Source organism: Falco rusticolus, chromosome 1, assembly GCF_015220075.1.
Source record: "Falco rusticolus isolate bFalRus1 chromosome 1, bFalRus1.pri, whole genome shotgun sequence".
NCBI classification, from domain to species: domain Eukaryota; kingdom Metazoa; phylum Chordata; class Aves; order Falconiformes; family Falconidae; genus Falco; species Falco rusticolus.
The window spans coordinates 99,764,586-99,788,319 of record NC_051187.1 but is presented as its reverse complement, the minus strand read 5'-3'; the positions used below and the strand labels follow the sequence as shown (position 1 = coordinate 99,788,319).

Here is a 23,734-nt window from a genome sequence, read left to right as displayed (position 1 = left end):
ACAGTGAAAGATATTTGTCAGTTGATGTTTGGACGGAATTGTGTGAAGAAAAGAAATAATCAAAAGCCACCTAAAAGACCCAGGATGGGTCACCTGTGGGCTTATGACAGGCTCATTTGCAGGGTTATTTGAACCTCATACAACATGTAACAGAATTGTTCCTATTTATGGTTTTCACAGTTTTCCCAGTAGACTTTTAATTTGAAACTAGTGCATTAAAGGTGATGTGTTCTTTTCCCAGATTATCCTTCCCCATTTTGAGAAATGAATTTAAGTTCAAGTCTAGATTTTGACAATGCTATCTATATTGCATTATTATGATTTAACATTAGCATCCTTTAATTATAAAAGCTGAAATCATACCTGTAAAATTGTCATGTCAGGACGATATTGTTTTCTCAGGCCTATGTCAAACATGAGAAACTTCAGCATTTTAAAAGCGTCTTCTTCACTCATATGAAGTAGTAAAACTCCTGCTACAAAACTAAGGCCCTGGCAATATCCTACTTCCTGGTCGAGAAGCGAATAAGCCTTCAAAATATTGTAGAGTGACAGCTGCCCAGCTCCCAGCTGTGCTGAGAAGTATGGATGTGTTGGAAACGTGCGCCCTGTGAAAATAGCTGAAGTCAGCGACTTAAACTAAAAAATAAACAAAACCCAAACCCCCTCACTTTGCCATGTTATCAAGCTAAACAGTCTTTCAGAAAGGTAGATTCTTTTGAAAGGTAGATTCTGATTCAACCACAGGAAGACCGTAAGAACATTAACAATAGAAAACAACTGACTTTTAGACTCTACTAGTGTTTTGTTATAGTAGTTGCAAAATGAACTTAGAAATTGTCAGGGGGATGGAGACGGTTGTTTGGAACAGCTGAGTAACTGGTTCTTAAGACTAGCCTTTGATCAGTTTGTTAAAGGGCTTATAGGGACTGGTTGCCTGTAATGGTAGGTTGACAAGTCACCCAGTCCCCTTCTCATGAGTAAGAAGTTTTAGCTTTTAGACAACTATTAGGACGCAGGCAGACTCAGAACATCTAAGCTCTATGGGTTGGGCCCCCTTCCCTTTCTCTTTTCTTCTTGTATTTTTTCCCCCAGTAAATGTGTCTCTTGTCACCTCCCTCTTTGCCTTGGTCCTTCCCAGTCTTATGGGTCCTTCCTCCTTTCCTGCAACAAGAAGCTCAGATTCTTCCATGAGCTGATGCCACTAGCCTGGCAGAAAAATCTCCTTTTACATGGGGTTAGCTGTTCTGCCCTGTTACTCAGCTGTGTCAGCTCCAGGAGGCAGCCCATGAGCACCAGCACAAGTGAGAAGTGCTTGGAGAGTGGGAGTCGGTTACCAGAGCAAAACTTCCTCTTGGCAGCAATGGGCTTTGGATCTATTCGTCAAGCATCTTTAAATCCCAGCCTAAGGTAAACTATGCTAATTGTAAAGCCATAGAAACACAACTGAGCCATTTCCAGTTCTTCAGTTCTGGAATGAGATCATGACTTCCACCCCAGACTGGCTTATCTGCAAACTTTCACATGGAGCTGGGACCCATATGTCCTTAAACCAAACCAGTCCAGCTAGGTGACTTACACAATTAGTTTGACCTACAATATTTAGCCAGTGAGTAAAAAGCCAATTTGTATTTTTTTTCTGCAGCTCTTACAATATCGAGAATTGTGTAGCTATGTCTGTGTTATGATACATGCTATATATATATTACATGAGAGCCAACAGACTGCACTTTGTGAGCTCTTGAGCATCTGGATACTTCCTCAGAGAACACCAGGGGACTCCTGGGACCCTGAGGGTACTGCCGCTGGCAGGTAAGGATGATGTAGTTCTGGCAGCTTCCAACCAATGCTTGACAGCTGCCCTTGATGGCAGGGTGCCTATATAGCCTTTGTTCTAGCTGATCTCTGATTAGGGAGGGCCATTAGTGACCTAGATGATGGGGCAGGGTACACCCTCGGCAAGTTTGCATATGATACAAAACTGGGAGGAATGGCAGGTACACCAGAGGGTCATGCTGCCATTCAGAGGGACCTTGACAGGCTGGAGAAATGGGCTAACAGGAACTTCATGAGGGAAGTGCAAAAATCCCGCATCTGGGGAGGAACAACTCCATGCACCAGTATCTGATGGGGGTGTCGCCCAGCAGCTGGAAAGTAGTTTTGCAGGACCTGGGGGTCCTGGTGGTCACCAATGTGCAAAGTGCTCTTGCAGCAAAGGCGGCTAATGGTATCCTGGGCTGCATTAGGAGGAGCACTGCCAGCAGGCTAAGGGAGGTGATCCTATGCCTCTGCTCAGCACTGGTGAGGCCACATCTGGAGTACTGCATCCAGTTCTGGGCTTCCCAGTACAAGGGAGACAAGGACATAATGGAGAGAATCCAGCAAAGGGACAACTAAGATGACAAAGGGACTGAAGCATCTCTCCTCTGAAGAAAGGCTGAGAGATGTGGGACTGTTCAGCTTGGAGAAGAAAAGGCTCAGGGGGATCTTATCAATGTCCACAAATATCCAGTGGAAAGGAATGAAGAAGAGGGAGCCACACTCTTCTCACTAGTACCCACCAACAGGATAGGATGATGGGCACAAATTGAAATACAGAAAATTCCACCTAACATAAGAAAAAAAATCTTTTTATTGTAAGGGTGGCCAGACACTGGCACAGGCTGCCCGCAAAGGTTGTGGAGTCTCCATCTACAGAAATATTCAAAACCTGAGCGAACATGGTCCTGGGCAGCCTGCTTTAGATGACCTTGCCTTAAACAGGTTGGGTTGGACTAGATGATCTCAAAAGCTCCCTTCCAACTTCAGCCACTCTGTGATTCTGGGAACAGAGACATTACAGGCCTCACTTTTACAAATTTTTTTCCCCAAAAAAATTTTCCAAAAGGGATTATTTTCATTTCTAGGAAGAAAACCCTCCCCCTATCAGATTTCCCCTGTGAAATACCGCAAAGAAGAAGAAACATGAATACTACTTTTGTTCTAGTATCAAGTGGAGCTTGTTTTCTGGTTGCCCACTTGTTAAATACTACCCCACCCTTTAGCTCCTGGAATGCTGCTGTGCTGCCAGATAATATCAGAGCTCCTGCTTCAAGAAGACAAACCCTGGGGCAGAGTCCTGCTATCTGGTAGGTGCTCTAGCCTGTCACCCCCAGATACTGGCATTCAGTTCCTGAGCAGGTCTCCCCTGGCCAGGCTGTCACAGAGTTGAACGTTACAGAAGAAATACTTCTAGCTTCCTAGGAGAGGGAGCTTGTGCTCCTTTGCAAAGGAATCCTCTTGCCTGAATAACAAGTTATTACAGTATGGTCTAAGGACAGACCTGTACTGCCTCACTTACACAAGGCTCCTTTCATGGAAGTCATGAAAAAAAGTTACAAGCTGAGCAAGAATAAAAAAGCAAAGAAGTTCTAAAAAACAGTAAATGGAGAAGACACAGAACTGCTAAACTCACAAGCTGATTTGTTTCTGAGTGCCCTGAATTTTGGCTTTTACTATGTAGGCACAAACAACACCTGACCCTGCCGAAAAGAGACTCTGAATGAACTGTGGTACCTCAACAGCACCAGAATGAGAAAGCAAGTACTTACTACTTCATTTTTGAGATGTAATAAAACAAAACATAACTTTCTACTGTGTCCAGCAAACACTCCGTGATGAGTACAGTGGTTTCCTACACTGACAGCATCTTGAAGTCAGTTTACCCTACCTTATTGAGAAAGGAAATCAATTTACTGAACATGACTTTGGTGTTCAGGACCTGAAATTCCCAGTGACTGCAGTCGTTGTCCAAGTGGGGCCACAGAAGGAAATACACAAAACAGCCTTCAGGGAATTGTGATTTTGTTCTTGCCCCATAATGAAATAGCACTGTGACATGTAAACTGGGCCAGGAAAGTGGCTGCTGTACCTCACCCTCTGCATCCAGATGCACACTGCTGTCCTCATTCTCAGGAAGCACTATTCACAGCTGAAGATGCATTGATTCAACTAAGTGTGAGCAATACTACCACAGCTTTGGCTCACACCGTGTTAGCAAGACCTCTTTAGCTTAACCCGGGAAAGCTTTTTTAAATATTATAACCACATGTTGCAAGAACATTAGTTTTTCTCTCAAGGGAGAAGTGCACGCTTTCAGAAGGATTCGTAAAGATTTAAGAGACAACACTTCTGATAGCCTGAAGGAACACAGGTCAGAACATGCAAATTCCTTCTAGCTGCCTATCCAGTTACGCGGTCTTGATACTGTGCAGCACTACTCTATTCCAGTGGGAATCAATAGGAAACTAGGAAGTCTTCAGAATCCTAGTTTCATCTTACTGATATAATAGGGTCCAATCCTTCCCTCAGCTAATGGGCTAACAAATGGCTCTCCGGCTAAAACAACACATTGCCTGAAAACCACCATGACGTTAGCAATTTGCCAACACATGCAGTCATTTCATGCATGTGCACTTCAAGCGGAGCACACAGCTAAGATGGGAAAGCATAGATGTGCAGAACCAGGCAGAAAACATGAACAGCTTGCTGAGCTAGCAAGCACCAGTCTGCTGTGTGAGCCAACCAAACTCAGACTGACTGTGCTCCCTACTGTCCAGGAGCTGTCCCACCCCTTTCCCCTCTGCTGAATGTGTTCAGTTCACTAATCCAGTACAGATTATTCACCCCTTACTGAGGCACTTCAGTGTGACAGAATCCCAGTGTTCACTGCTGGGGTATCAACACCAAGTATGCTGACTTGAGTAACAAGTACCTGTTAGCAAATGATCTCTGGTTGCACATAAATGTCTCTCTCAAAAACAAAAGACTGCTTCTGGTGCTGCATGATCCAGGGGAATTCCTAGGATTGGTGTGACAGTGTCTGGAAGGAAACAATTTACCTACATTGCAACTGGCTATTCCTAGCTGGAATTAAGGCTCCTTGGAGAGTTGCTTTCCCAGCACCAAGCTGAAACCTGGCAAGCCTGTCAAGTAGGGGAAAGTGAAGCCATTGGCCATCACCCTCCTCACCTCAGCTCACACTAGTTCCTGCAGAAACATGCCTGTTCTGCCAGATTCTTGTTTTCTATGCACTGCCTTGACTCACTTTATCAAGTGTTACAAAAAGAAGAAAAAATTCTCATTTACCATATAAAGCTTACATCATCATCCTAACTTGGCAAATCTCGCAGTGCAGTACCCGCTGAAGAGAGCCTGCACATTGAGTTATTAAGACATAGGTGTGCCCTGGAGAGCTCTGGGTATAGATGATCCCTCTGCAGGCAATTCTTCCATGTGGAAGAGAGCTGGTACAGCCTTTTTCCTTTGCAATGAAAAATACTCAAATAGTGTTTGAGTAGTTGGAAAGAGCAGAAGTATGATGGGACAACCATACTACTTCTTTACTGAAAAGACGTAATTGAAAATAATACAAAAGGTATTAACTACTGAGATCAAACCAAGTACAGATTTTCACATAGATTTTTATCATTCTATCACATGACTGGTTACTTGCAGTGCGTAACTTCCCCTCATAATTTTTTTATGGCAAATTAATTAAATCAAACTTAGTGATTACAGACTTCTTAAATTGCCTCACACAACTCCTCAGACCCAAACCACAAGCCCCACAACACAAGCCTGTCGCAAGTTATATAATACTCTAGAAGACTTTATTTTTTTTGGCCTTCATTAGCAAAGAGCATAATGAACACAGAGTTCAGTGTGGGATTATTCTATACACAAGAGCTGGGATCCTCTTGGAAAAGCATCAGCTCCTGGTTTCTCAGACAATAAATGAAATTAAAATATCCAAGGGAGCATAAAACAGTATCTTCAAAAATATCCACAACTCTATAAGCATGAGGATAATCTGTAGATTATCCGTTAAACCTTCCAATTCATCCATATACCAGTGAGGTGTTACAAACTTGCACCAGATGGTTTACATCCAAAAATAAATACTTTTGCCAGGGCAAAGGTTAGACATGTGGATATCTGACTCAAAAATCAAATGGCATAATTTTTTGAGGTATATGAACACTGCTCTTTTACAATATCTGGAGGGATCTCTTCTGCTCCTACCCTAAAACAACCATTTCATTCCACTTAGATTTCCCTTCTCATGTTTCCTTCTAATACTAGCAAAAAAATTTTGAGCTTTGAACAATAAATGTGAAGGAAAATGGAGAACTCTAATCAAGAAGACCAAAAGCCTGCCTGAAGTCCATCTACAAGTCACTTCAAACTTAAGAGCCTTGGTTCCTAACCTCTCTCTACTAAACTCAATGGACTATAGTGTATGTCTCTCCACAGATCAATTCACTGTCCCTAAATCAGGAGCCAGCTCAGGCAACGTGAATAACCTGCCTTAAAAACAGTTGGGATTTTTTGTTATTAGAAGAAGATTATTTTGTTATTGTTCTCATCCAAGTAAAAAATACCAACTGCTAGCAATTATCCATTAAAAAAGAAAAATAGCAAAAAGCAAAACTGCATTATTTCAAGTAAAAGTGCTTAACAGAGGCAGCAAACACTGGACATCAGGAATGAATAGCACACAATTCAACAGTCTGCACTTAAATATTGACTTCCTTTCTTGATAATTTGTATTCCATGGGCCTGTGGAGTCCACTGTCAATATCTGAAATACAGATGCATTACAGTCACATCTAGCTAACTTATCACCACATGTTGCAAAGGCCCTCTGTGCTTGAAATGCAGATTTTGCATTTTCCTAATGATTTCAAGTAACAGATTTACATTTACACCAGATTAAAAGCAGTTCTTACCAACAACCTATTACTAAATGGTGAGGCTTTTTGTATGTTATTTTCTTTTATTTAATTCTCTTCCAGAGATCATGAAACCCTTACTTTAATTTCAGACCACTACTTTACTTACCTAGGTCAATAAGTATTGCATGTTGTTGAGAAGTTAGTTGTTTTAGGAGTTCCTTATAAGGTATGTCCTTTGATTGTTGTTTACTTGGAAACTGATGTTTAAGATGGTATTGCTCTGCTAGAAATTTCCAGATCTCCCCACGGTGGTGACGTGGTACTCCTGAGAGAAGAAGGTCATTAAAAAAGTAATTTGTACTCATACTGAGGGTTCAGCTATAGCTGAGCTAACAGGATTGAGGAACTGAAGATCCTTATCTGCTAGATATGCAAACAGATCCCTATCTGCTATCTCCAGTAGACCACAGAAGCAGATCAAACTACAGTGCTTATACTTCCTCAACCAATAAAATATATCAGCATCCTAACAGGAGAGATTTAAGGTAGAAACTTAGAGGGGGAGCTGCCTAAGTCTAAAAGGTTACCGCTTCCATCCAGTTTGAGAAGTACTATAGAAGAGGCAGCAAAAACTGCCATACTAGTCTCTGAAAAGTTACATATTCATCTCCCATTTTTCAATGTAAAGTACACAATAAAGCACCGTGATAGAACTAATTAACATCTTTCACTAATATGGCACTGACACTGTTGTTAGGAGCAAGTTTTAAGAAAGCAGGATGCACACATACAAAAAGTATAAACAAGCACAAATGAGATGTGATCTAAAGACTACAAAGGAAGGCAGATTAATCAGAAAGCAAGTATTGTATTTCTAGTTTTGCTATTGGTTTGCTGAATGACTGGTACCTGTAAAAAAATTTTAAAGCTTCAATTTCTTTCCCTATAAAAAGGGATGATGCTACTTAACTATTTCACATAGGTGACAATAGCCTTCATTTCTACCTATATGCAAAGCTCTGAAAGTTACAGAAAAGTTACTGTTACACGCATACTTTATTCAGCACAAGACCAACACTATTAAATCATCTACACAAGAAATCAATACACTGTTCTTTGGGAAAGTATTCTGTCTAATCCATAATATACTGGAACTAGATATTACAGTTTGAAGTAACTTATGGCTTAAAGTTTTTTGGACTCCTTTTTTCTTTTTGTATATATGTAACCTACGGATAGCAACAATAAGACAAATCAAAATTGACTCAAGCATACAACTTACACAGAAAGCTAACAAAACATAGTAATTTCACTGCCTTCTCTCATATAAGCACAAAAGCATATGAATTTATCTCTGCAATACTTATTTTTAAAACACTATCATAACCCAGAGACAACTGCTTGAAAATGAAATGCTAGTAAAAATGTATAATATTTGAATCCACATCACAAGTGTACTTAGAGAGCATTTCTGCAAATTACTTTAGGGAACTTAAACCCAATTATTGAAAATCCTCCAACATGAAACAGTGAGGGAAAGTGCTGTTTCAGATACCAAATGAGTCAGGTTTTCCTCCTCAGATACACATCTAAAATCCCATTAACTTCAGTGAGGTTGAATGTGTCACATAGGGTAGAACTGGCTTAACAGTGCACATTTACAGCTGCAAATTTACGAAGTAATTAAAATTTCCCTTTAAGGAAGTAGTCCGCTATTAAGTTTATCTCTGTATGCTGCATCGTACATGTAAAATAAAGTATTTCATTTACTATTTTCTAAATTAAAGATGCACTATATTTAAACATCTTCTACAGTGAACATTACAGGTCAACACTACATATTTGTTATCCTAATTTAAGCCTCATGCTTATTGAAACCTTCATTTCTTACCTGTTTGCCTTGCTTACTCAAGTTATTTTTAATGGTTTTGGTCTAAACTACAACTTGCTAAGCTCAATTTAAATGCATTTTTCATTTCTGTATATGCATGAAATCTGACATCACTTCACTTTTAGAATGTTGACACAACTGGGCTGTAGAGAACCAAGCATAATAGCCGCATCAAGCCTAGGGATAATTTCCCTATCAACTGGCTACATGTATGCGCTTCTTACCAGAAATCCACTAAGCAGGGCTTTATTTATTTATTTACTTATTTTGCATCACTCCAAGTTTTTATTTTGAACTCTTAACACAGGCCAGCACCCCTAGACTATGAAGAGAAACCAAGTTTTTCTCATGCTCAAATATTGACCGGGCAGAGACATTTACCTACATGAATGGAAGGAAACCCGTTTGAGCTTTCCTTACTCTGCAGAGGTTTGTGCTTAGGGCATTTGATATTGTTAGAAAACTAGACTTACCTAGTCATCTTAAATGGATAATTTGGTTTAACTTGCTTGATTAATTGCATAGAGGCAGGTGCAATATTGTAAATATTAAACTTGTTCTAGTGAATTCTTGACACTTCCTTTACATACTGGAAATGTTTGTATAGAACTATAAAAAGCTCCTTGTAGTAGCCATCTTCACCATCGGCTACATACAGCACCTGGCATAAGGTCTTCAGGTCCAACCATGGCACAAATAACATTAATAAACCTGGTTTCTTAGAATATTTAAAAAACTTCTTTAGGCTGTATTTTGATGCAGTGGAGAGAGGAGCTGGCTGCTCAGCCCTGCAGTTATGAGGAAGACTGTACGTGGTGTCTGCAGGTGCGATGCATCGTTTAACTCAGAAAAAAGGCAGTTGTACAGAGATATCCATGTATATTCTTTGTATACACACATACTGCCCAGGCTGGAAGATAGAATTTCCAGATAATTGTGTAGACAGTTACTTCAGTTATTTACAGAGTCATTTCTTTGGCATTATCCAGGCTTCTTCTTTAATTATATCTTTTAATTTATAAAATCAGATTGCAACAATTATAATACATTGAGGTACTGTACAACTTTCCTGCAAGGACAAATGTTATTAAAAAATGAATACCAAGTACTGGAACTCCTGTAATACAACTGCACCTACCACTGAAAGGGACTATTACTTGCATACGCATAACCATGAAGATACTGAACACTGTTGCTTGTTTAGTCATCAACCTGAGTAACAGCTCTAGTGAGAATCTGGTTATAAGGAGGAGTTAAGAGGTCACCCTATCCGTTTTCTAACACAACTTACATGCATTTCAACAACTCAAAATATCAAACTGTGCTTACCTTGCCCAACAGCAGAGTGTATTTTTTCCACATCAAATTTAATCTTTGACCTTCCAGGTGTACTCAACATTTTTTCCCAAATCAAAGTTACATCTTTTAAGCATGGTGTGATTTCTTCATAGTCAAGTTTCAGACGTCTGTTCTGCAAATTGTTCTCTGAAGCTAGGAAGTAATATCATGAATGCACAGGTTAATACAGTTTGCTGTTTGTAAAATGGATTATTTTAACTTAGAACTTCATTATGCAATCCACCTAAAATTAAATTCTATTAATTCTGAAACATTCTGTGTCTAAATTTTTGTGATTGTGGGGTGGTTTTCTGTTGCCTTTTTTTTAAAAAAAGTGATGACTAATGAAATAAACACAAGATTTTCCTAACAGGATTCTTCAATTTCCCAGCTCTTAAAAAAAATAGTGCAAAAAACCTACACCAAAACAATATCGTAATCTATTTCTTATACATGCAGCTCCATAATAGTAATGACAAAGTTAAAAAATTACTTTAAAGGTGAGCATTCATATGTCCATTTTTCTAGACTACATATACTTCCCTTTGAAAGTTCAAGTATAGAAAATTTCAGGACCCTGAACACAAATAGGACTATAAACACTATATATATTATATATATGAGGGTCTCTTAAAGTCTCCACTGAAGAAATCAGAACAAGGGTCAATGAATAAGTCAGTCTTAAATAAGACACTTTAGATCATCAGAGCTCCTGGAGCAGAGATGTATTGTCGTATTGGTGACTTTCTCAGACTACAATTTATAAGAATAGTGTACTGTATCTTTGTATGTTATCTACAAGGGATTTGTAAAAAAATTATCAATAGCTGGGAAGGTATCAAAGAACCATGGCAAAAAGGAAAATGAATTCTGTAACTGAGTGTTAATTCACAAGTTTGGAAGTGGCATGAGAATTTCAAAGGGACTCCTGGCAAAGCTTTTAAGTGTTGTTTCTAAGGGGCCTTTTTAGTACTAGAATGTACCTGGAAGAAAGGGTTTATTAATGGCATTCATGTAAACTAAAAAATAAAGCACCTTTTGTGATAGTGGATGAATTTGTGCAGGTCGTAAGACTGAAAAAACAGAAGAGGTCTTTCAGCTGAGGTGGAGAAAAAAGATGCAGTGCAGATGAGATAGAAAGATGTCAGTCATCCATTCCTAAAAGGCAGGAAATGCTGAAAAAAAGTGCTGTAAGGAAACTGAGATGAAGCTAAAAAGAGAGCACTAAGGAATGACACAGACTATGGTAAGTCTGTGGAGCATTTAACAAAATGGGTATTTCAATTTATTAGCTGGGTTGTAATGTGGCTGAGGACTCAATGCACCTAGTTTCAGAACAAGAGTCCTGGGATATGGTCAGCGGCTCTCTACTTGCAAAGATAAGCAGAGCACAGGTTCAAAAGACATAAATGACTGAAAAGGTTCTATTGTATTAAACAGAACTTTAAAAATGATTCTCAATAACACCCACTGAGAAAATTACAAATAACACAATTTGGAACCATGTTTATGAAATAGTGTATCAGGAAGTGACCATGATTTTTAATTAAGTTGCCACGATGTATTCACAGAACTTCACTGTTGTAGCTGTTGTAAGCTGCTTTACTGTAATGCTAACAAGATACTCTCATTTTGAGGACATTCTGCCATACATCATAAGACTACTGCTACTTTTGATGATTTCACAGTATGAACTCACAAAATCACACTCCTGTGTGTTACAGTCTTGAGGCAATCTATGTTAAAAGGATGTAATCTTCCACTACTTTAATCCTCCATTGTTTGTGTGTTCAACTTGTTTATATAAATTTACTAACGAGTTAAAAAGCACCTGAGTTTACATGGCCCATAATGACACTAAGATAACCAACACACTAAGCTCATCTTGTTCTGAGATCTGTATCTGCAATTAAGGTTTTTTAGATTATCAGATTCTGAGAGTCACAAAGGGTTATCTAGTCCTGTGCTGCCACTGGCTAAAACAAGATTTTAGATTTTAAAAATGGAAAAAAGAAAACACTGTTTATATTTGGGAAGTGCCCACCTGACCTCCTTATCCTGTAGTTGCTTTCACATGTGAACAATTTCATTCAGTGAGGTTATTTATGTGATTATGCTGTTACCTAAGTGTTTGCAAGGTCCAGACCTCATAGTATTTCATTTTGACATTTTTCTGTTTTTGACTTTTCACTTCAAAGTAGTGTATTTCATTTTAAAGCACGACTTTGGCTGCTGGGTAATGACACATGCTTTACCCATCCTGATACAGACAGCTGCACTTCAAGTTTGCTCTTTAAAGTGCTTTTTTATTCCTCGTTTCTGGTTGCTTTTGATTTTTCCCTGTAGATTATATTCAGTGTTTAAGTATAGACCTACGTAAATACAAACACTGATGGTTTTATTATAGCTGTGTGCCCACACTGAAAGCGGATCCGTGTAGCTAAGCCAGGGGTCCTCAAACTTTTTAAGCAGGGGGCCGGTGCGCGGATGAAGGGGCAGGCAGTCATCTGCGGCTGCTTGGTTTCCCCCCCCAGCCCCCAGCGGGGGGGTCTGTAAATACCGGGGGCCGGACTGAGGACCCTGGGGGCCGTATCCAGCCCGCGGGCCGTAGTTTGAGGACCCCTGATCTAAGCTCTTTGTCAACTTCTTCACATTTTCTTCAGGTCAAATACAACATATTTACATATTGGAATATCAAAAAAAACCTTAAAAACCAGGTGCCATTGTATGAGGATAACTTAAAAATGACATTGAAGGTTCAACTTGTATGAAAACAAATTCAGAGAAATCTTTCAGTATTCCATCCTCTGCAAACAAGTGTCTTCTGGTGCTTGGCAACTTTTCAGTCTTTTCAGACTTTTCTGCTTTATTCCGTTGTCCTATGCCATGTGCAAAAATGTGACACTAGGAGTGACATGCAAGGACTAAGAAGAGAATATGGCTTTATCAACAAACTTATTTAGATATTGACACTACCCGATTCTCAATATCACACTTAAGCATTATCAGTAAAGATGCAACATACTGTACATTTAATTTTAATATTTTGTTCAGTATTAAACAGTAGTACTCTAAGAATTATTACTACATGTAAAATACTTATTTTCACTTCCCAGTGACAAAAGCATCAGAAAATGTAGCATTACATTACAAGCTGTGCTCACTGCAGCACAGCCGTCCGTTTTTTCAAGTATTGTCTCACCGTCTGAGCTCTGCATGCAGCAGCTACCTAGGACAACTTCCTTACTGCACAGTGCATGCTGCCCAGCCTGGGTATTCAGTCATGCCAACGCTCGTCTCATTCACTCACTAACTAGCTTTAGACATGCTCATCTTAGTGAATTTGTGACGGTTTTGCAATTGTTTTTTGTGGGGAGACAAAACTGGAGCACCTGATTAAACTTGTTATAACTTTTATTGATATTAATGTCCTGCAGTTGCCAAAAACTTGGTTTCAGGCTGCAGATGCAGGTAACTTGAATACAAGAGAATTTTAAAAAAAAAATAATGAATCAGGAATGTAAATATACAAAACAGAGAAAATTTATTTCTAAATGCTATGTCCCATAAAAATTCCAAGTTACAGAACAATTTGACAGAAGCTCATTTTTGACAGCACTGCTCTAAGCTGAAGGGATTGTATAAATTATTGCTCTTGGCACCTCTTTCTCCATATGGTCTTGGCCCCTTAGCCAAGGGCATTGTATATTTGGTATCCATCACCATATTTCATGTTACTGGATTAGCGAGTACATTTGCTGGGAATGTGCCTGTCACCTGTGGAGTTCTTGGGAAATTCAGGTATCAGGTGTTCTTCGGATATCAGGGTTGAAATAGGAGAACTATCCTACTAGGAGTAAATAGCCTAAAGGTGGGTTAAGTGTTCTGGGAGGCCATATCTGATGTCTGAGGGAGGCGTTTTCTCCTTCCAGTTAGGAGTCTTAGCCCAAGTTTAAAGAAGGATTTTGTGTTTGGTAAACTGACCTTTTCACACAGCTGGGACCTTTCTCTACACAGTTCTTCCTGGAAGACAATCCTTCCTCAAGTTTACACAAAGGCAAAGAATTGCCATTTTCATGCCAGGTACCTCACCCCTTGAGGGTCCAAGTGCCTACTCCCTTCCCGAACATCCAAAATCAGCCAGGTAAGCATTTCCATCCTCATCATTCATATCTTCAAAGGAGCAGCTCTCAAGGGCAATCACTTGTGATTCTGTATGCAGCTGCTACAATAAGATGTGTATTCTTAATTGGCTGCATTTTATGTGTATAAACTGCCACCACAACAGATTTGTTGCAGCTACATATTCATACACAGAAAATTTTGGTTAAGAAGAACTGCAAATTCCTTCATTCTTATTAGCTTTCTGACTGATCTAAGTCATACTACTCTGTACCAACCTTGCTTGCACAGTGTGTGTACCACTGCAGAGACCCATAGTTTTAAGTCCACAACCAGCTCAAGAACTTCAATTCAACTTCAAGATTGGCTAAACAGAACACTGCAATGACCAACACTTAGACAATGACCTGTGCATGCAAATGTAGGAAAGAATTCAGTTCACAAGAGTGACTGTGCCGAGCTCCTTGTCAGAACTTCTAAACACCAGACTAAAAAACTGCAGCCATGGTAAAACTAAGAGTACTAATTAAGTCCAAGTACACAAATAATAAGATGAAGTGATAAAAAAACAAGTGTAAATTGTCACCTACACTAATGAGAGCTGAGGGAGATGCTGTTAAACAGATGCCTGCATGTTCCTACAATGTTTCATTAAGGCTTGGTCCAATCCACTGCCAAGACCACAAAGAAAACCAAAAAGTGAATTTACATTGCAGTAGGGTGTAATCAAGAACTTCACTAACCTTGTAACTTCTGGTTTTCTTTCTCCATTCTGAGAAGCAGTATCTGCTGAATAATGGCTTTCTTCCACAACTCGCGAAGCTCACGGGGTGTCCGCTTCCTTTCCTCTTTCACTGGCCCAAAGGGGCCATCTTCACACACTGGTTCCAATGGGGATCTGGGTGGAAGTTCTCCCAGTTCGGAGTAATCTTTAAAAGAGAGAAGTTGTTGTGAACTACTTAGATTTCATGAATAGGTGAATGAAGGGACACATTTTAAAAGATTGCGTATATATATATACATACATACATATCTATACACACACACACACACACATATATATAAGAGGTAGCAATACCAAGCAAGGTTTCCCAATGACAGTTTCAAGCTGCTTCTGAGAAGAATCACATGGGCTCTTCCAGCTTTGGCAGAGATAGAGTTCATTTTCTTCCTAGCAGCTGGTACAGTGCTGTGTTTTGGATTTAGTGTGAGAATAATGTTGGTAACACAGTGATGGTTTAGTTGTTGCTGAGCAGTGCTTACCCTAAGTTAAGGACTTTTCAGTTTCCCATGCTCTGCCAACAAGGAGATGTACAAGAAGCCAGGAGGGAGCAGAGCCAGGGCATATTCCATACCATAGAACATCATGCTTGGTATATCAACTGGGGGCACTTGGCCAAGGCTCACCAATCACTGCTTGAGGACTGGCTAGGCATCAGTCAGTGGGTGGTGAAGCAACTGTATTGTGCATCACTTGTCTTTCTTGGGTTTTATTCTGCTCTTTTTCCTTTCAATCATCACTATCATCATCATTATTATTGAAGTATTTTACTTTATTTCAATAATTAAACTGCTCTTATCTCAACCCACTGGTTTTACCTCTTTCTGATTCTCCTCCCCATCCCACTGGGGCAGGGAGCAGGGGGAGTGAGCAAGCAGCAGCATGGTACTTAGTTGCCAGGTGGGGTTAAACCATGATGTAGGTCAAAGTCTGGAACATATTTTTTCTATAACCTGATAAAAACATTGTACCATACACCAAGACCATGCCTTGCTAATTACAGCTTTCCAACAACAGAAGTAAAAGGAAAAGAGGAAAAGGTAAGTTCAAGAAATTGCAAAAATACAACCTACAGCTGAAACCTGGCATGATTCAAATGGCAGATAAAATCACATATAGCGCCCACGTAATTGAAAGTATAATCTCTAAACTGTGTTTAACAAAGAAAATACACACCCTTAGCTGCACAAACACACCACCACCTAAGGCCATACAATAGGATGGTTACCAATTCTTAAAGTAAACATGCAGAAATGAAGACAGGCACCTAAGACATGTTTGCTCTCACTTCTGATTTTTAACCATATCATAACCTTCTGCACCTTTTCTTTTGGCTTCAGCTGGTCCATCACAAAAACGTTTCTTTTTGTCAAACATGCAAGGTAATTGTAGGAGGACTGAAAACACTATAAAAGAAAGTGAACACTAAAATCTCAGGCAAATTGAAAAATCTTTTCTTTTTAGGGAAAGGTTAAACACCACCATTTTTAATGAAGTTCTCAACACAATAAGCTTAAGTTCTTTTACTCTGTTTTCTTAATACCTACTGTAGCATTACTTGATTTGTTTTATAAAGGTTCTCTGAAGGCTCAGTAGTCTTTGATATAACCTGTATCTAGAAGAAAAATTACTCAAGTCACCACCTTTAAAATGAACAGTCAAAACCACTCATCCCTTCCTACCAAATTCCAACTGGAAAGGCATTGCAACAGCCCTTCCTCAGCTAAATAGAATGGCTGTGAAATGTCTCCCTGAGGACAAGCTCACCAGTTATACATACAAGAAAATGCTTTAAAAATCAGTGCAACAAAAACCATTCCCTGGACTCTCCAGCTAAGGACAAGTACATCTGTGCATGCTATTTCAAATAGCTCCTGGAGAAGGGGCACTCCAGAAACAATTATTCTGATGATAGCTCAGCAGTCCATTTCTTTATCATCATATGGCATAGTGATAAAGATTTCAAAGTAAATACACGGACATTATCTCATCTCTACAAACTAACAAAATAGGAAAATTTTCACCCCTTCAAATTCTGCTCTGAATACTACCATATATTGACTCACATGGCTCGTATGCAGCTATTCCTTCCTTGTTTGTTCAAAGGCACTCAAACAACTGAGCTCAGATGACTAAGAATGGAAATGTTCACAGCTGTTGGCTCTTAAGGAGTCAAAGACAAACAGGGTGGATCCAAATACCACTTGTTTCCTCACACAACATTTATTTGCTTCTTAACAGAGTTAAATTCAAGGACTAAAACATACATATAAAAATAAATGCAACATATTGTACTAGCAGAACAAATTAAACCTTTACAAACTTGCACTCTGGATGTAAGTGCAAATACCCATGCTTCAGGTATTGACAGCATTTCGGAGAACAACAAAATTAATGGGAATCAGAATTAGGCAAAGGACAAATACTCGACACTTTAAAGGTAATCACCATTTGTTGCAAAGAGAAGTATGAAACATCGACAGATGCATTCAGAAATACAGCTGGTTATGAAAAATATCAATACAATGAAGAAATTATATTACATCCGTTAAAAGAAACTGGGAAACAATTTAATTATTTTCTTTACAGGCAAATGGGAAGACTTCTGTGGGCTAAGATCTGCAATTATAAGAGAGGTTTAGGTAAATGTCATCAGGTAGAGAAGAAACACTTAATTCTCAACTTGTGTTGACAATGAAAGGAAAATTATTTTGATTCAATTGTAATTTTTGATGCATATACTACACTATCAACAATGTTCTGTACATTTTCATGTAGAATGACTACATATAGTAGCTTTCAACTCAATTTTTCTTAGTGCATATTAAATATTATAAGGGAAATGCTCTTAAGGACAATGCTGGTAGAACTAGTTTAATTTGCTTGAATAAAATAATAAACTTCAAAAAAAAAAGATCATCTTCAAGGAAAGTTGTTCATTAAGGCTACATTACATGCACAAAATAACAGTAGCACAAGAAAGGGGAATTAATGAAAATGGTCACCAAACATCAATGCAAAAATGTAAAAGTGATCCAGACAGGAACACCCCTATCTACTGTACACTCTCTGTAGTCTATTCACTTCTTACATTCTCATAGCATTCAATATAGAATGCATGCATGTACATCTTCGGGGAAAAAAAATCCCTTCTCAGCCTACACATCCTCCCAGTGGTCGACAGATCTCTTTTAGAGTCAGGTATGTATTCTGGTTGTATGTATATACACACGTACGTGTTAGAAAATATCAGACTATCTACAGAGAAATTTATGGTTGCCTACTTGCAAAAAACCCTAAACCCCTGGCAAAGCACATGCAAGGAAATGGATTAAACACATTGCATTCCTAAAGCAAGAATGAACATATCCAATGCCTAGAATCTTCCTGTCTTTAATGTACACATTCTACTTTCTCAGTGAAAATTCTGTGGATTGGTCTTCAAGCACCAACTTAACAAAACATCAAGTAATTTATCAGAGATGTTACTCACTTATTGTCCTCCAGTGATCAAACCATGGCGACACCTGAGCCACTGCAAACCATTAACTCCTCAAGACTATGGTCTTGCTTCCACTTAGGCTGAAAATTTCTTGTCTGTTACTCACCAAACTAATAAAACCAGTATTCACTAAATGAAGTTTATCTCACAATGCTTAAGGCTATGAAAGAGAAAGGTTACAAAATTCTGGTGGCTGAACAATTATGACTATCAACCCTACCTCTAATTCCTCTGTGGAAGAGTCCTAGGCTTGATTTTGCCTTCCAAATGGCAGCTCCTTTTCTATATTTTCTTTCTTTCTTCTTATCACTTGTGGAAATTTAACAGGAAGTCTAAAGTCTACTCTAATAAAGTGCAACACATTCACAACCTGCCTTCCCTCCCATCTCCATGCTGGCATGTGGCAGAATGTACAGAAACCAAAATCAAAATGAACCTGCTTAACTGCTCAGGTGGCCTGCCTAAAGTTTGCGGAGTTGCATCAGCTGTTTGGCTGGTAAAGGAGGGGGTAGGTGGAATGTGCAGGTAATCCCTCAAAGCAAAGTAAAAAACCAGACCACCACTAACCCATGTGCATGAATGTACAACAAGGTGATCAACAGACATGCCATCTGGCTTCCAGATCCAAAACAGACAAGAGTAGAAATACTGTTAACAAGAAACAAAGTATTTCATTATTATGCACAAATGACCTGGAGGATAGCAGAGAAAGCAAAGATAAATAGTAGAGCAATTCACCTGAACATAAGTGGTAGCTCACATTCCACCCAATCAAACTGCCATGTACTAAAATCCAAGTAATGCACAGCATTCAAAACTTCTGTGAGATTAGTAAGTGCACTTAAGCAGGATTTGAACACTTCAGCACACACTGAAAGACTGTTTCCCTGTTCAAGTGCCAACCTGATCAGCTTTTGTTGACTTCTATTCCACATTTGACCTGTACTCCTTCCAAATATGTTGCTCCCTTCCCTGCAGCTTCCATATAAAAATTCTACCTCCACACATGGTACTTTTACAAGCCCACCACATTTCTCCTCTTTAAGGCTCAGGACTGAGGAAATTGACTCAATAACTACTATTACATTTTACTAACACATAGGTTATTTCCCATTGGAAGTTCATACTTGGACTACTCTTCAGAATTACTCTTCTGCACAGTGCACTTCTACAAGTCTCTGAGTCCAAACCAAGTATTCCTTGAGAAACAGTGTACTTCAGGGGCAAAGCCACCAGCTTTCCTGTGCTTGTGAGAACTTCTGCAAGGTAATGAACTGCAGATGAAACTGCTAATGAAGAAGATGGAAATGTTGCACAAATGTACTACAGAGCATCCAGAAGTGTCCAAAAAACAGCAATGAAGCTGGTGAAGGGTCTGGTACACAAGTCTTATGAGGAGCTGCTGAGGGAACTGGGGTTGTTCAGTCTGGAGAAAAGGAAACTCAGGGGGATCTTCTTGCTCTCTACAACTGCCTAAAAGGAGGTTATAGGCAGGTGGGGTAAGGACTCTTCTCGCAGATAACAAGAGATAGGACAACAGGAAATGATCTCAAGTTACACCAGGTGATGTTTAGATTGGATATTAGGAAAAATGTCTTCACTGAAAGGTGGCCAAGCATTGGAACGGGCTGCCCAGGGAGGTGGTGGAATCACCATCCCTGGAGGTTTTAAAAAAAACACATAGGTGTGGTGCTTAAGGACATGGTTTAGTGGCGGACTTGGCAGTCCTAGGTTAATGGTTGGACTTGATCTTAAAGGTCTTTTCCAAACTATATGATTCTATGATTCTGTGATCCACACGTACCTCAAAAGCACTGCTCTGATGCTCCCACCACTCATACCACCCACGAAAGGAACAATGGACCAAGATGGAATATGTACAGCAGATCCATTCATTTATACTCATCTCTTTGGCTTAACATGGCAGTGCTTCAATCCTAAGATACAGAGTATGTCTACACCCTAAAAGGATCAACAAATGCATTACACAAAGCTCTCACATGCAAAACAAAGTACAAAAGATTATGAAGAAAGTATCACTGTATGTTACTACCAGTGACCACACTAAGGAAAGTTTTTAAATGAAATGCTGGTGGATAAAAGCAGCAGTAATTAAACCAGACAACATTTGACTGGTAGTGATACAAGCAGAAAATTTCATTAGCTCCAGAAGAAGCTACAATAAATACAGAGTGTTTGCTGGACCTGTGGGACAACTTTAAAGTATTTCAAGAGTGAGTTATTATAATGTTGCCTTAAACCTTATGTTTTAGGAAATTTCATTTGTAACTGACTAGAAAAAAATTTAATTGATCAATAGTTCCTTAGTCAATCAACCTCAGTACTGAACAAAGCTTTCCAAAAACAAGAAGAAAAAGGAAACCCACTAAGAGAAACCACACACACAAAGTAAAAAACAACAGAAGTGACAAACCCACCTAAAAGTGTAAATTTAAAAAACATTCTTTCAGAAGCACTTAGTGTAACCAACCTGAAATACCAAATACAAAATAAAAAGATTCATCTTTGACTAGAAACTGCAACACTTTATATAGAAAAGAAGGGCTTTTTTTATTTTTATAGGAAGCTAATAGGGAGGAGGCTCAAATATAATGCATTACCACCACTCTCACTAAGTTGTTTACGCAAGACTCTCTAAATGCAGTGTTTACCAGCCACATCTGCTCTCCAGGGTTAAGAAGTCAGGCAGAATATGGTGACAATGTGGATGGAAGATTTCCATTAAGCATTTTATTTTCTGCATTACACTGTTTTTCCTTGTTTGATTTAAATATTATAAAACTCAGCTTAGCAAACAAACACGAGATCCTCACAGTCGTGTATGGTTAAATTGCCCAAAAGAAAGGACTTTCACAACATCCTTAGTTCTGTTCAGATCTTCCATTCAGGTAGTGCAACACCTTCTTTCATACATGACACAAAATTAAAGAGGAACTGCAAACTTCTATAACAAAGGCTATAATATTCCTATTATTCTACACAGATGTCTAGAATATTTGACTTCATAACCAAATGTGGTAACATGACCAGGAGCCTTTTGTTACCAGAAACCTTTGGATACCGAATCACAAGAAGCAACAAGTCCCTCTAGTCTGACTTACAACTTCAGGCAATGGCTGAATGAGGAATTCTTGAAAAATTGTGTAATTGGATACAGTTGATTATCAGAGTTCGATTTTTCTTTTAAAGCCAAGAGCTTCTTTAAAACTTACCACCTCAAAATTCACCCCATTTACTAATATTATCAAGCCCTGAGATACAAATGCCCTCATATTTCAATGAGCACAGAAGCCATCACACATTATATATAAGTACTTACTGCTTATAGTCAAGCTCTCATGCTGCAAATCAAGAATATGAGCATATATTTGCTCTGAGAGGGACAGAACTGAGTAATCAAGTCTAACCAACTGGCTTTATTACAGCATTCATAAAACTAGTCATTAGTTAATTAATAATCACTTTGTTGCTAAAAAAGAACCATTAAAACAGTATTGGAGGGCACTTTACAAGTAAAGAACACCCCATAAGCACTCTACAGAATGCTAAAGCAACAGTTTACAGTATTTGCAATACTACTACAAAATTATTTTTAAAATAGTTTTGCTTAAACAATGGAAGAGATATAACCTTCACCACAAAGCACATAAACAGGTAGGTGCTAACTACAATTGGTTTTAAGAACAGCAGTTCTTCAAATCCAAACTTTTCTTCAGCATTTAGGATGTAACAGTTTGCTACTTCTGTCTACCAGAGACTGACACCTGATTCATTTTAATGAACAAATCAAGGGTCTTTTCCTGTACAGAGATACTTGTGATTTCTAAGAGAATTATTTTCTGCAAGTCGGGTTGTAAAATACTACGTAGTTGTTCTGACTAAAGTTCCCTTTTTCCCATCTGAATCTTTTTTCTGAGCTAAGCAATACCAACCATCTCAGTCCTCCAAACTGCAATTTCTCTCACTGTTCAACATGTAACTTCACCCTACTGCCCACCTCAAAACAAATCACCCATTCTCCAACCTAAAACTGACGCAGCTTTTACAAAAATCTTGCTGTCTACTGTCAGCACACCTTCCACAGCAAGAAAGCTCATTGCAAGCACTATCACCTTCCCACCCTTTACTTCAGAAAACTATTCACATTCCCTTTAAATCTAGCACTTGACTTTACTCTGCTGGGATTTCCTGAAAATCTGCACAACAGTTCTCCCACTATGACCAATTCTGAACAGTTAATATGTGAAAACTGTAGTGAAAACAGTCCATTGCACAGAGGTTTGTAGATGCTGAATAGAAGTATGCAAATATCCCACTGCGCTGCGGTGCAAGGTGAAGTTTCATGATCACTCTGCACTGACCTAAGTGTGTCCTGCTTCTGAGCACGGTAAAAGCACCCACCCTCAGCTGTCAGACACATGTCCCTACCTGTCTCCCTGTGCCTGTTCTAGTGCTTGTGTAATACCGGGAGTGGGACTGGAAAACTGATCCACTGAAAACTAATTACCCATTTTGTGTGAGCCCATACTTTAGCTGCTATAAAGTGATCACCAAGTTGTTCCCTTCACCTTTTTACCAGTGAAGACAGAGAACTAGAAAGTCCTAAACCATCTGCATAGCCGCAGGATGCAGCCCTTGTTAGAGAGACTCTACAGAAGTATGAAGATTTTGCTGCAAGGAGGGTGGGCAGGTATAAAGGCAATAATCAAAGAATTGAAGAAACACTTTTATTACTTAGAATGTTTAAGACAGTGAGTGGGAGAGTCGGAGTGAATTTTGTATAGTCATATATAGAAAACAGGCCAAAAAAAACTTTAGAAAAAGACATTAAAGAAAACCTTCTTTCAAAAGAAACAGTATTGTAACAGATCAAACTGTGATCCATTTTGTAAGTGACATGTGCTCCTCTTTTTCCATCTCTCCACTTTGCAGGATACAACACTCATTCCACCCTTTACAAATAAATAAACCAGAAAAATATGAAAGGGCAAGACCCTGAGTGTGTCTCAAGGTGGCATTGAGAGAAATGCTGCCACCCAGTGCTCCACACCACCTACAGCCACACAACCATTCCATGGGAAGTGGCAAGCAGCAGGAAATAAGGTTGGACATTTGAACTGTAGCTTGCTACAACAGAACTAGCATAATTCAACCCTGCAACCCTCCAGCTACCAGCTGGAAAGCAATACAAATATCTACAGAACAGATAATTTCACCTATACAGAAAATCCTTTCTAGATCTCCAAACTGGAGATCAGCATCTTCAGGCTCACCAGAGATCACCTGTCTGTCCTGCCAGGCGGCAAATTGCATAATGCTTCTCTGATGTGCTTCATTGTAAAGTCAGGGGAAAAAACAAAGCA

General features: G+C 39.1%; 1 protein-coding gene across 11 annotated transcripts in view; it reads right to left on the bottom strand.

Moving 5' to 3' along the window:
* TBC1D1 (TBC1 domain family member 1) overlaps positions 1–23,734 on the bottom strand; it is a 113,868-nt gene that overhangs the window by 11,460 nt on the left and 78,674 nt on the right. For all 11 annotated transcript variants that reach the window (XM_037391031.1, XM_037391039.1, XM_037391060.1 and 8 more), the window contains 4 exons: positions 14,811–14,996; positions 9,937–10,098; positions 6,883–7,041; positions 364–608 (listed from right to left, as the gene is read on the bottom strand). In XM_037391031.1, coding sequence (XP_037246928.1) covers positions 364–608; positions 6,883–7,041; positions 9,937–10,098; positions 14,811–14,996 — 752 coding nt within the window. The remainder of the gene's footprint in view (positions 1–363; positions 609–6,882; positions 7,042–9,936; positions 10,099–14,810; positions 14,997–23,734) is intronic.